Source organism: Anthonomus grandis, chromosome 11, assembly GCF_022605725.1.
Source record: "Anthonomus grandis grandis chromosome 11, icAntGran1.3, whole genome shotgun sequence".
In the NCBI taxonomy this organism is placed as follows: domain Eukaryota; kingdom Metazoa; phylum Arthropoda; class Insecta; order Coleoptera; family Curculionidae; genus Anthonomus; species Anthonomus grandis.
In genome coordinates this window covers 20,920,509-20,934,825 of record NC_065556.1, presented here as the reverse complement: position 1 = coordinate 20,934,825, position 14,317 = coordinate 20,920,509, and the positions used below count along the sequence as shown (strand labels likewise).

Below are 14,317 nucleotides of genomic sequence, written 5' to 3'. Positions count from 1 at the left end.
TTTTATTCTTCTTAGGGAATTTTTTGAGACATATATATAAAAAAAATTACTTTACTAAGTTTTGCTCATCTTCACTATCCTCGTTATTAGTTTATGAATCGCGTGAAAAATCAAGTATTTCCATAAGAAAAAACTGATTTTTCTTTTAAAGCTGGTCGCTAAGGAGAACTCTGTATAGGTACTCTTTATACGAAAAACAAATTTTTAATAAAATTTGCCGCAAATTGATTAAAAAGTAATAAATCTAAATTCACTTTATGTTTACCCCTATCTATAAAATTTATCTTTTTACTGCCAATAAATCTGATTCCATTGTAATTAAGGATTTTTCAAAAAACCCCGTTAAAACAATGGACGAATTAGCTACTTTGTATATGATATAAACCGGGTATAAATGATGACTTGCAAATACATTACGTGGTTATGTTATGTATTTTAAACGTCAAACCAGACTGTTTATTTTTTACGACGGCTTATTGTTAAAAAATTTGCTAATACACCCAAATCTTGAAAAATATTTTTTTTAATTTATTTGTAGAGTAAATATTGACCAAACAATCCCCTAAATCAGTAAATTTAATAAAACAATCAAAAGACAAAGTAAAAATTTAATAAACGAGTAAACAATTTATGTGGCGCATGCAGGTCAATAATCTTTTGGATTTTCAACTTAATGACGTAGTCGAAAGGCAGTATATCACCCTGAAAAGTCCTTCAATTTCATACAAAATAATTTTTTATAACACACATATATTAAACTTAATAATCCTTATCACTTTTATCACTCAATCTTACATTGCAGGTGCACCACTTTCCTGGGATACCTAAAATAATAATTTCACAATATCACCAAAATCTGTATATCGAACTTTAAACTTACCAGCTTCAGCACAACTGCGATCATCAGGAATATACTCAAAGAACGACCTACACTGCCTGCAAGCCCAACAAGAATTAATACTATAATTTGCTCCAGAGAGTTTTAGGATATGCTGCAAAGTCATATAGAGATCATAATTGCTGATCAACTTCTTAGAATTATCTTTAAGATTCTTAGTTTCCAATGGATATTGTTGTTTGAACCATGGTGGTAAGGATATGTAGTGCATGGGCAGTCTGAGCTCATAGAACCCCCTGGTGGTGTTAATGATATCACCAAATCTCACTCCGTGATCACTTATAAGGATAACAATACTCTCGTCAAGTATTTGGGAATCTTTCAATTTCTGGAAAAACTCTTTTACATTAACATCCATAGTTGCAGGAGTGCGTATGTTATTGTGGCTAAAAGTGTTCATCCAGAACAGTCCGAAGGTTGGAAGGCTTTTCAGTTTATAAGCAAAATCGTAGGCCAAGTTCAGTATTCGATCTCCTAATGAAAAAATTATGAAGCTTATGTAGAAATATTATAGAAAAATACCTTGTGTCTCAGGTCCAGCACAAAATGGCATGGTATCCTGATATTCCTGTTTTAGATAAGCAATAGCGTCCATGTACGGCTTGAAATAGTAGTCAGTAGGTGGGTCTTTAAATCCCTTTTTAAAGTAGTTAAATGTGGCTAGCGATGACCAATCTTCGCCATAAGCAGTGGCATAACCTGCATCTCGATATTTGTTCCTATATCATCAAAAAATAATTTTAATATTATCGTATGTTTGAGTTTCTATAATTTTAAATTTATGATTTATTTAAGAAAAAATGTTATCAAAAGAGCATAGGTTAAAAGCAAAAGGAACGAGAAAGCACTTCTTGTAAAAATAATGCAAGCTAGAAGAAGCTAAGAAGCCTTTCCAGAGAATTGGGAATAGGAAATTATCTGGAAATGCAAGTTGTAAATAAATTTTAAAGAAAATTAGAGTAAAAGTCTAAAAAAGTAGAATTTATAAGATGACCTGCATTCACGAGGTAATCAAGCATGGTTCAGAGTGAAACAAGAAGGACATGTTATGCTTGAAGAGTACTTAAAAAGAGATGAAGAGTGATAAAAGATAGATAAAGAAACTATAAAAAGACACAGAACGAATTTTTATCATCATTTATAATAATATGCTCTTCACTCACAGAATTTTGGATGAGTGCTTTATATACTTATCTACTAGAGAAGCAATTGGTTAAAAGAAGTTTAAGAAAATACATAGTTACCAAAAGAACACAGGTTAAATCCAAAATTAATGAGAAAATATTGCATGAAAAATAAAAACATTTAAACGATTCTAAGAAGCTTTTCTAGAGGTGAAAGGTTTAAGGACTAGTAAACAAAAGATAAAGATTAAAAAAAATATATTTTTATCATGAACTGTTCGTTTTTCTTTACTGATTTTGGATCTGTGCCTAATATTTGTACTATATGTTAAAGGCAAAACAAACCAAAAAACATTGTTTAAAAAAATGAAGCAAATCGAAAGAATTTAAGAAGCTTTTCCAGGGAATTCTGAATACGAAATTGTCTGGAAATGCAAGTATTTAATGAATTTCAAAGAATATTAAAACACTGTTCTAAAGGAATTCAGTTTGTAAGATGACCTGGATTTACTAAGTAACTAACCATCATCCAAAGTAAAACAAAAAGGACATCTAGTGCCTAAAAGGATGAGGAGTAGTAAAAAAAAGATAAAGAAACTAAAAAAAAGTAAATTTTATATCACGTGTTTGTTCTTCATTACTTTTGAATCTGTGCTTTATATTTCTATTTAAGAGCAACTGTTAAGGGAGCTTTATAATATATACAGTTATTAAAAGAACGAAGACTAAAGACAAAATAAGTAAGAAAAAATACGAAATTGACTGGATATGAAGCTGATTAATAAATTTTAACAAAAATGATGATTAAACAAGATGACCTGAATCCTCAAACTCAACCATGGTCGAAACTAAAACGGAAAAAGCATCGAATGCCTGAAAAGGATAAGTAGTAGTAAAAAAAAGATGAAGAAACTGAAAATTAATTTTTTTATTGTGATATGTTTGTTCTTTACTGGTTTTGGATCTGCACCTAATATTTCCACTATTTGATTAAGGCGTAAGAGCAGCTGGCTTAAAGGAGCTTGAGAATATATTATAATATAATTTCGAAAAGAATACAGGTTAAAGGCAAAAAGAATGAAAAAACAACAACAGAGAAACGAACCAAATCAAAACAATCTAACAGGCTTTTCCAGGGAACTATGAATACGAAATTTTCTGGAAATGCAAGTGGTTAATGAATTTTAAAGAAAATTGGAGTGAAGGTCCAAAGGAGTGTGCTTTCAAAGATGACCTGCATTTACTAGGAAGCCAAATAAGGCTTAAAGTACAATAAAAATGATATTTATTGCCCGAAAGGCTCTTGAAAAGGCTTTTACTGATTTTGGACCTATGCTTTATATTTCGACAATTTGATTAAGATTAAAGATGAACTTACCAAAGGAACCCAGGTTAAAGGCAAACGAGAAAACATTTCTTGAACTTGCAGTGGCGGTTGAATATTTACATTTAGATAAGTGTTGATAAGTTTTCTTTTAATAATTAAAACAAATAAAAAAAATCAAAGAAGTTTTTCCAGAGACCTGGAAATACAGTTTTATTTTACAGAACAAATAAATGATAAATTTAATCTATTCTATTTTAACGTTCTGAATATAATAAATTCATAAAAATAATAAATTCAACACTGATCAACTGAACATTGATCTATTAACTCCGCTGCAAGAATGGACTACTCCTTCAACTTTGAACAAGAAAAGCTGCTTAAGAAAAGAAGAAGAAGAAGATTTTGGTTTATTAGTTACAAACTATTTTTGTTTAATTTTTAGCCAAGAAAGGAGCATACTATAATTTATATAGCTTTCATTTTCTTAAAAAGGTATACCAATAAGCAAGATAAGAATAATGAAAAATAAACAATTTACATTTTTGAAATAAATAAATTAAATCAGACATATCCAAGATGCTTTTCCAGAGAATCGGGAATACAAAATCGTCTGGAAAAGCAAATGAATAAAGAATTTAAATGATCATTTAACTTAAGGATCAAAAAGAGCCTAATTACTAAAACGACCATGAGTTTCTGGGTCAAATATGGAACAAACAATAACGTCAAATTCCTTAAAAGTTTCTTAGTATCTGAAAAGTCTGAATTAATTTTCAGTAAATTTAGACATCAAAAGGCCATTGCTAAAGAGATGAGTTTTAAAAGTGCTTCCAGTTTTAGTTTCCTTGATGAAGGAATTTGAAGGTAATTTAGGTAAAAATTAAGAAGACCATACCCAAGAAAACCATTGCTTTCAAGATCAAACGCGAAGTAAACTGAAAATAAGTGAAAGATTTTAAGATCAGTTTTGAATGTAACAAAAAATATTGCGGAAGAAAAATATGTGCACATAAAAGAGGAAGCAGAAAATATTGTTTATTAGTTTCAAACAGTCTTTTTCTGGAGACATTAATTTTCAATACATTAATTTTCTATGAAAAGTCAACTAATAACCGTATTATCAGAAGAAGAATGACGAAAAGGAAGAAATGAAACTTTCTGAAACAAATGAACCAAATCAGGTGTATCTGAGCAGGTTTTCCAGAGAACTGGGAATACAAATATATCTGGAAAGGCAACTGGATGACAAATTTGAAGTTGATTGAAGTTAAATATCAAAAATGTCCTAATTACCAAAACGACCGCTGGTTTCTGGATTAAATTTGAACAGAAAATTTCTGGAAGAAAGTTTTTTAATACCTTTCTTCTGTGTTTTTTTCCTAGAAATTTTTAAATCAATTCTCAATAAATTAAAGCACCAAGAGGCCATTGCTAAAGAAGTGAGTTTTAAAGATGCTTTCATTTGTAAGTTTACTCAGTTATTTGCTTTGTAAAACATTGCCTTGATGTGACATTGACAAACGGTTCTAAGCTTCATTCCAAAATGGCCATTATCGCCTTTAAATAAAAATATCTATAGAAAGTTCTTGTTTTTTAAGATCAATATTCCAAATGCTACAAAACAGAAAACAACATTTATAGAATTGTTCTAAATTTTCCTGAATTATTGCACATCCTCCTAGTGAGGATAATCCATTTGTGACTTACCATATAAAAGGACAATTGTTCAACCCCGTAATTTCTGTTGGCTTGCAAACGTCCAAAGCATCATTCAAGTTTAATCCGGTCAAAAAAGCCATGGCATTCGGAAAAGTATTGTCTGCCACCTTATTATATCCAGTCATTTCGTAAAAACCATTATCCATAACGAAATTGTAGGTTAAAGGCATTGTTCTTATAAAATTCAATCTGGCCACAGAGTCTATCACCACCATTAAGACGTTAATTGGTTTTTTAGTATTTGATTTCTTTAGTCTCTTTGCTTTGATTCTGAGTGGTTCTTTCATCTGAATTACTTGATGGATATTTTCGTATATCGGGGTGACTGGAAAATTGTTTAGGAGAGGATGAAAGTCGTTGAAAGTGGTACAGGATACCCAGATTAGGTCATGCTGGAGTTCTACTGAGTGGTTGAATTGCCAGCAAGAAGACACTCTAAAAAAAAGCGTAAAAGGTGATAAATCGTGGAAAGTCAAACATGCTTACGTTACTCCTGTATCTGGATCCGAACGGTTTTCCTTTCTATAAATATTAGTGTAGCAACATTTAATACTGCTAGAGTTTTCAAAATACTTCTGGACGGCTTCTTGGTTTATATAAAGCTTTTGATCCTTAACGTATGTTAAAAGTGGATTAAAGTTGGTGCAGTTAACTCGCGGTCCTCTGGTGAGGTTTAACTCAGGTGAGAATAACGGTAAGTTAGGGATTTTGCATTTGTTGGTGTTTATTATGTAGTCTCCTAAAAAGGTTTGTTTTGCAATTTAATTTTTAATATAGAATTTTTTAGAATATAAAATTACAAATAGTACAAATTCAATTTTTTACCAATAATTTTTTTCTCTAATTGAATCATTAATCATTAAGGTTGTCAATTTTTGTCATTTTATTTCTTTATTTAGTCATGCTTTTTTCCTTAAAAGATGATGGATTATTGGTACCAGTTAATAACGTCCAAGTATACGTGATAGGTTGATTCGAGCCTATTTGGTTCAAAAATAACAGTAAGTTACAGGTTTTATGTATACAAAAATTCAACTATACAAGAACCAATGTGTCCGCAAAATAAAAATTACTATAACTTCCTTAGTTTCTTAACCAATTTTGGATATTTAAAGTTTCCTTGAAAGAGAATTTTCTCTACATTAAGAAAATGAATATTTAATTTTCCAAGGTGTTTTTTGAAGCTCAATCCATCCGGAAATGTCAAAATTATTGAAATATTTGAATAAGAAAGTCAACTATGCGAGCGCCAAAGTGTCCAGGACATAAAAATGACGATAACTTCTTTATATTTCTTAGTCGATTTTAATTATTTAATGTCTAAGAAGATTGTTTCCCTATTAAGAGAATTAATGTTTTTCCTTCTGATATTTTTTTGTGTGAGCTTAATCGATCTAAACTTCCTTATTTCTAAACCAATTTTTATTACTCAAAGTTCCCTAGAAAGAAAGTTTTTATCACAGGTTTCTATTTATGCTTGATAAGCCCAGAAATACCAAAGTTACAGGTATATTTGCATAAAAAAGTCAACAATGAAAGGAGCAATGTGTCTACGAAATAAAAACGACTATAACTTCCTTATTTCTCATCCAATTTTCATTATTTAACATTTCCTAAAGAGCAGATTTTTTCCCCCTTAAGACAATAATAAATTTCTATTTCAGACGTTTTTTTTTTGGGCTGAATCGGTCTAGAAATGCCACAATTATAGATAATATTGTATTCAAATATAAGCTGCGCAAAGCCCAATGTATCAAGGAGAAAAAACTTCTCTAACTTCCTTGTTTCTTCACAGATTTTCCTGTTTAAAGTTTCGTGTAAGGGAGTTTTTTTTCCCAATTTTGATGACGATAACTTTCTTATTTCTCAATCGATTTTGATTATTTAATGTCTGGAAAAAAAATTGTTATCCGATTAAGAGAATAAATATTTTTTCTTCCAGAAATTTTTTTATTTGAGCTTAATCGGTCTAAAGTGTATAAAAATATGAATTACGAAAATACCCATGCATCTAGCAAATAAAAACGTCTCTAACTTTCTTGTTTTATTACCGATTTTCATTATTTCAAGTTTCCTGGAGAGAAGAGTTCTCTTCTATTAAGAAGATAAATGATGTTTTTTCCAAGGGTCTTTTATTTAAACTTAAACGCTTTAAAAATGCCAAAGTTACAGGTTTATAGAAGTCAAATATGTAAAGAGCAAGGTGTCCGGGAAATAAAAATGTTTATAAGTTCCTTGTTTCTTAACTGATTTTATTTATTTAGACTCCTTAAAAAAGAAACTTTTTCCTTTATTGAAATGATAAATATTTTTTCTTCCAGACGTTTTTTATTTGAGCTCAAACAGTCCACGAATACTCAGGTTATAAGTATATTTGTAGAAAAAAGTGAACTATGCAAGGACCGATGTGTCCGGGAGATAAAAATTACTATAACTTCCTTATGTCTCAATCGATTTTCAATATTTAAGTTTCCCCGAAAAGAAAAGTTTCTATTTATTAAGAAAGTAAGAAATTTCTTTTCCAACAGTTTTTTATTTAAGCTTAAACCGTCAAGAAACACAAAAGCTACAGATATATTTGTATAAAAAAGGTAGCTATGCAAGAACCATTGTATCCAGAAGACATTCCTTGTTTATTAACCGATTTTGATTATTTCAAATTTCCTGTGAAAAGGATTTTTCTTCATTAAGAGAATAAATTTATATTTCGAGAAATTTTTTGTGTGAACTTAATCGGTTCAGTATTTTTTAGCAAGTTACAGGTATTTTTTCAAAAAAGGCAAGTCTGCAAGGACCACAGGGTTCAGGAGGCCAAATAGTCTATAACTTAAGAAGATTTTTCTTCCATTAAAAGGACGTATATTTTTTTGTTTCAGTCGTTTTTTGTTTGAGCTTAATCGGTCCAAATATATCAATGTAACAGGTCAATTTGCCTAAAAAAGTAGACTATGCAAGGAATAATGTATCCAGGAGATGAAAACGACTATAGCCTCCTTGTTTCTTATGCGATTTTTATAACTGAAAATTCCCTAGAATGCAGATTTTTCCTCCATTAAGGAATAAAAAATAATTCTGTTTTAGACGTTTTTTGTTTGGGCTGATCAGTCTAGAAATGCCAGAGTTATATATAAGTTTGTGCACATATTTGAACTACGCAAAGGTCAATGTGCTCAGGAGATAAAAACGCCTTGAACTTCCTTGTTTCTTCACTGATTTTCCTTGTTAAAAGTTTTTTAGAAAGTAGATGATTGAGCCTACGATAGTTGAACGATTTTCACATTGCAAATTGATTTTTTAAGAAAACTACAGAAATTATTTTTTGAATTTTTTAAAATTAATAATAAATCTTTAGTTATTTACTCTTAATCAAATAAGGAAATTATTATTAATCATGAATATTAAATTGAGAATAAATTTATAAGTTAATAAGGCAGAATTATGATGGAAAAAGGATCAGAATTATTAAATTATGTTTGGTATTATAAAATAGCTATTAATATTTGTTCACAATTTATTTGAAATTTAGATATTTTTACGACACATAAACTTAAATAAAAATAAAATAAACATGAAACTATAATTTTTTTTAATATTTTTCTTAATAAAATATTGTTTCTTAGTTTTTCAATTCTAATAATTTTTTATATTTTGATGTTTTTTTGAAATATATATTGGGTCAATAAATATTTACATTTACTCACCATTTTTGCCAACCTCAGAGAAACCTCCTTCCCTTATTAGTACTGCAATAAGTAAGAAAAATGCTATTCGTCCCCTCAGCATGTTCAAGAAATTCATTTGCAATTAATTCTATAAAGAAAATCTCATTTATATAAAAATTTACGTACCATTAAACCATTACGTACAATATTAATTATATTTTTTAAATCACTAAATCAGTAAAAAATTAATGATCTTATACATCATTTATATAAAAAGTTGCTGTATAATACACATTATTTACTACATAAGATTAGCAAATATATAAATAAAACTCACCATTAATAAAAATAAAAATGTGGGTCCTAAAGTGGCCCAAGGACACTTTTATATGCACCAATTTATTAATATTGAACTATATTACTGATGCATGCCATCCACTTATAAGAACTAATATGGCAATAAATTCACTTTCGGTCTTATAAGAATAAATTTATCAACTTGGGGTCAACTGTAAGGGGTCAACAGCTGATTTTGCTGATTGAAACAAATCGAAATTATAGATGTATTCACCGATTTTTTCATTTTTAATTATTTCAAGGTTACACAAAGTGCACTTTATCCAGTTTTTCCCGTAGTTGTTGTTTCAGTTGTACGTTCAAATGCACAGGATTTTGTGGAAAATAGTTATTGATTTCTTGAGTAATATTATTATTGTTTGCGATTTTCCGAAACGATTTTAGTAACAAATGCAAATATTTTCGCATGGAACTTTTATCAAGAAAACCCACCGAAGAAACTTCTCTTTTAATTGCAAAACAACACTTTTCGGAAAAACTATTTAAACCTAACGCATTTTTTTTAAAATTAATACGGTAAAAGTGGTTTATAAAAAAAAGAAATTAAAAAAATCCGATTTTTGGTGTGTCTCAGAAATTAAAAATTAACCTTATAACAGCGTCCCTTGAAAATGTTACAAATAGGACTATTTTGGTAGGTCCTATATAACTACAAAACAAAAATATGGTCAATATATCATCATAAGAACTTATTTAGGAGATCTCAGGGATGTTACCAAGATACTAAAGGTTTAAGGTTGCTTAAAAGATATGTGAGATATTGATTGATTTATTTATTTACTTTAATTGGATGTTCTAAAACTTACTACATTGCAAAAAAAAAACTTATTTTTATTCTTTTATATGTAATACATACTGATAAATTTAGGCGCATTTAATGTGTTTAACCATTTAATTTTTTGGAACGTACCAATATTTCAGGACTTTATGAAATATGGAAACAATAAAAAAACTTTAATGGCACATCCGTAATAAGGGATGGGGAATGTAATTATTACATTATTAAAATTAAAGTTATAATTTTTGTGGGATTTTTATAGTAATTCAAAATAATCATCCATCATTCCCAAAGAGACTTAAGTATATGAATAAAGGGGAGGAGAAAGTAAACTCAAAGTCCAAGTCTCATCAATCAAGCGTCTATTTAAAGGTTACGCGTTTCGCCGCATTAGGGCATCATCAGACCTAAGTAAAATTAACAAAATTAAATAATACGGAGCAGAACGCTAATTAACAGAAAAGACATACCTATAATAATATATAAATACAAAAAACTGCACACTGACTCACACTAACATAAAAATAAAAGGTTTTTCAAAAAACATAGGGATCGAACCAGAGACCATTGGATTTTTATAGGACAAATATTATGATTTTTGAGTGTAAAGTACATCCCAGGATTCTTATGTGTTTAAATAATAAAATTGTTAATTAATTAAAATAATTAATCGCAGAAATCTGTGTAAATTTTATGTAATCAATTTTTAATTCTGAGCTAGATTGAGATAGAGGAATTAATTCCAATAACCAGTAAATAAAGGGTGTTTTTTTTGAGGCGGAGAACTTTAAATTGAAATTAAACACAAAATATTTTATTGATATGAACGAATTTGCTTTTATATTAAAGACTTTTTTTTGGCATTAATATTTAAAAATGATTTCGGGCATGTGACCCCCACGGCTGGCGCGTACGTGGCGTAATCTAGAGGTCCAATTTTCACACACTCTTTCCAATAATACTGCAGGCTGTATTTCGGCAATCACGCGTCGTATGTTGGCTTCCAAGTGCTCAAGTGTTTCGGGTTTATCAGCGTAGACATGCGACATAGCCCCAAAGAAAATAATCTAATGGCGTCAAGTCGCACGAACGAGTTGGCCAGTTTACAGGTCCATTAAAACTGCACTTGAAACGGCTTCTGACCCACTTACTTTATTTTTTCAAGTTCTGTGTGATAAGATCAATCAGTGCTTTCCTAAAATGAGGCTTAAAACTAAGAAACGAAAACCATGGGTTACAAGAGGCCTTAGAATTTCAGCTAAAAACCTCCGTTTTTTGACTAAATTGTGCAAATATACCATAAATGAAAATATCCTTGTATATCATCAGAAATACCGTAGTCTGTACACAAAGACAGAAAGCAGCAAAATCTAATTATTTTAGGGATCACTTAAATATGCCATCAAATAGGCAAAAAGAGTGTTGGTCGATTATTAATGATTTTGGACATTGCCATAGAAAAGTATCTAAACCGGAGTTAAGACCTAACATTTTAAACGACTATTATTGTGATATACCTAATATCTTGCTCAAGGGCATTCGTAGTAACATTGATCCCTTACACTATCTTCAACAAGTGTCGGGTGAGCATTCATTTTTCTTTCATTCTGTCGATCTTACCGAAGAAAAAAATGAAATCAAACGCCTAAAAAACCATAAATCATCTGGAGCTGATGGAATGTCTTCGAGGTTGTTACTCTTTTTGCCTGATTCAGCCTTAAATGCTTTAGTTTCTGCCATAAACAATTCTTTACATATTGGCATTTTTCCTTCATGTTTAAAAGAGGCAGTGGTTATCCCTTTCATAAAGGTGGAGATTTGGATCAGCCTTGTAATTTCCTTCCCATTTCTATTTTGTCTACCCTCTCTAAGATAGTTGAAAAACAAAAAGTAGAATTTTGTCCTTTTTGCATCATAATGGCATTTTGTCTGCAAATCAGTTTGGATTTCAAGCCGGTAAAGGGACTCATGATGCTGTTTTTAGCTTTTTGGAGAGCGTCTATGTGTCCTTGAACTCTGGAAAGTCATCGGCGGCAGTGTCTTGTGATCTATCTAGAGCATTTCACTGTGCGGATCATGGAATACTGTTATATAAGCTCGATAAATATGGTTTTAGGGGCGTAGCGTTGCGATGGCTTGAGTCCTATCTATCAAATCGTACTCAGAAGGTTACAGTGTCTGGGCGTTTGTCTGCTTCTAGATCTCTAAAAAAATGGGGCGTTCCCCAGGGTTCAGTGTTGGGACCACTGTTATTTTTACTGTATGTGGATGACTTAAGTTCATTGAAAATGCAGGGCAAGGTAGTTCAGTTTGCTGATGATACCACCATACTATGGAGCCATACAAATTCTGATTATATTAAGACTTGTATCTTTGAAGACCTTCAGATTTTATCAGGGTGGTGTGCTTCTAACAGGCTCGTGTTTAATGTAAGAAAGACGTCTATTGTGTGGTTTAAGTGCGATGTTCAGGGTCTGATGTTTGACGAAAATTCCCTCTTGCAGAATAAAGAGTGCTACAAGTACCTAGGAATTACCATTGATGGTCGCGTTCGGTTTGAAGATCATATTTTACATTTAGCTGGGATATTATCTTCTGGATGTTTCGCAGTAAGAATGGCAAAACAAGAGCTGGGAGGGGTGTTTGCACGTTCAGTGTACTTTTCACTTATTGAATCTTATATTCGGTATGGCTTGCCTTTTTGGGGTTTACCCAATAAGGGGCTACTTAACATTGTCTTTGTTATTCAAAAAAAAGCAGTTAGATACATGTGTTCTGCTAAGTTAAGAGATTCTTGCAAACCCCTCTTTATTTCTGAAAAAATCCTAACTCTTTTTTCTTTCTTTATCTTAGAAACAGCTGCTCTTATTCACAAAATTCCGAAACTACCCTCTGACACTGGCCATTTGACTCGTCCTGTAAATGAAGTTCCCCTACCTATTCCTACGTCTTCCCTTACCAAAAACTCATTAATTTACATAAGTAAAGAAAATGACAATCATGTTCCTCTATGTGTTAGTCATATATCGGATGTTAAGAAATTTAAAAGAGAATTAAAGACGCTTTTATTAGCTAAGGCATATTATTACCTGGATGACTTTTTTAATGATAGGTTTTAACCTTGGACATGTTGGAAAGTTTTTTTTCCCTTTTTTCTTCTCTAGTTTTGTCAACAAGTTAACCTTTATTTAGTAATTGATTGTTTTGTTTAGTTATCTTTAATTCAAGTATGTACAAAAAGTTTTGTCTGCTTGTGTTTAATTTTGTTCATTGTTTTGTCAATTTTTGAAAATGTATTTTTGTTTTGTTTTTTTTTTAGCTTGTAGGATGCTTGTACACAAGATTATTCTTACGTGATATAGCAAATTTTCTATCTTTTTTTCTTTCTTTCATTCCTTGAAATTATTCGTTTCTCGAATGTCTCTTGTAGTATATTAATTGTTTGGTGCGCTGTATGGCACGTGGCAGCGTCCTGCTGAAACCACATTTCTGCAACGCCTGCAACGGCTTCCAATTGAGGCACAAAAAACTTGGTTATCATGTTTCTGTATCGCTCACCGTTTACTGTAATGTTCTGACCATCAGCATTTCTGAAGACATAAGGACCAATGATTCTACCGGCCCATAAAGCGCACCAAACGGTTAGTTTTTCTGGATGTAACTCTCATCCTCCCAAATTCGGCAATTCTGCTTGTTTACATAGCCATTTAACCAAAAGTGTGCTTCATCACTGAACCAAATTTTCATATGAAAACGTGGATCAACAGCAATCTTTCCTTCCGCCCATTCAGCTAATGTACGGCGCAAAAGATGATCCTGGGATTTCAACTCCTGACAAGTTGAATTTTATATGCTCGCAATCCGAGATCTTTGCGCAAAATTTTCTATAAAGTGGATGGACATAAGTTCACTTGTTGAGAACGACGACGAATTGGCACATTTGGATCATTATCAACACTATGCTGCACAACAGCTATCGCTTGTTGCGTGCGCACTGTACGGCGTCTTACGATGCGTATTGTCGACTAGAGTAAAAGTATTGCGAAAACGATCAACAGTTTCTTGAATTAATCTCTCTGAAGGACGATTATGAGCACCATAAAACTCACGTAATGCCCGATGTGTTTCTCGAATAGAACCATGTCTTTCAAAATAAATTTGAACAATTTGGAAATGTTGCTCCGCCGTGAGTCTGTTTATGATGAATTGCCAAACCAAACTAATCTAAAAATAACCCAGAAATGACAGGTCGGCTGTCATAAAAAACGCCTTGTTGCCAATGAAAGTTCTCCGCCTCTAAAAAAAACACTCTTTATAAGTAAAATTTATATTATAAATCACCCCAGTTAAGAATAAGTGAAGAATTAAGAGGTATGTACCATTAAAGTTATTATTAGAGAAATACTAATTTTTAAGCAACTTTTAATATAATTAAAAAAAAAATCACGTATC

General features: G+C 31.1%; 1 protein-coding gene across 1 annotated transcript; it reads right to left on the bottom strand.

Moving 5' to 3' along the window:
- Window positions 1–594: 594 nt before the first annotated feature.
- LOC126742348 (uncharacterized) lies at window positions 595–9,216 on the bottom strand. Its single transcript, XM_050448994.1, has 7 exons — window positions 9,068–9,216; window positions 8,770–8,878; window positions 5,555–5,807; window positions 5,057–5,503; window positions 1,421–1,617; window positions 881–1,372; window positions 595–824 (listed from the first exon to the last, which is right to left on the bottom strand). Exons 2-7 carry the CDS (start codon window positions 8,864–8,866, stop codon window positions 760–762), a joined length of 1,551 nt encoding a protein of 516 aa, XP_050304951.1. The 5' UTR covers window positions 8,867–8,878; window positions 9,068–9,216; the 3' UTR covers window positions 595–759.
- Between the last annotated feature and the right edge of the window lie 5,101 nt (window positions 9,217–14,317).

Bases quoted from the DNA above. Each gene is read 5' to 3' on its own strand.
- LOC126742348 (XM_050448994.1), bottom strand. From the start codon at position 8,866: ATGAATTTCTTGAACATGCTGAGGGGACGAATAGCATTTTTCTTACTT. The intron at 5,808-8,769 runs GTGAGTAAATGT...AAACCTTTTTAG, and splicing joins CTCTGAGGTTGGCAAAAATG to GAGACTACATAATAAACACC. The intron at 5,504-5,554 runs GTAAGCATGTTT...GCTTTTTTTTAG, and splicing joins GATCCAGATACAGGAGTAAC to AGTGTCTTCTTGCTGGCAAT.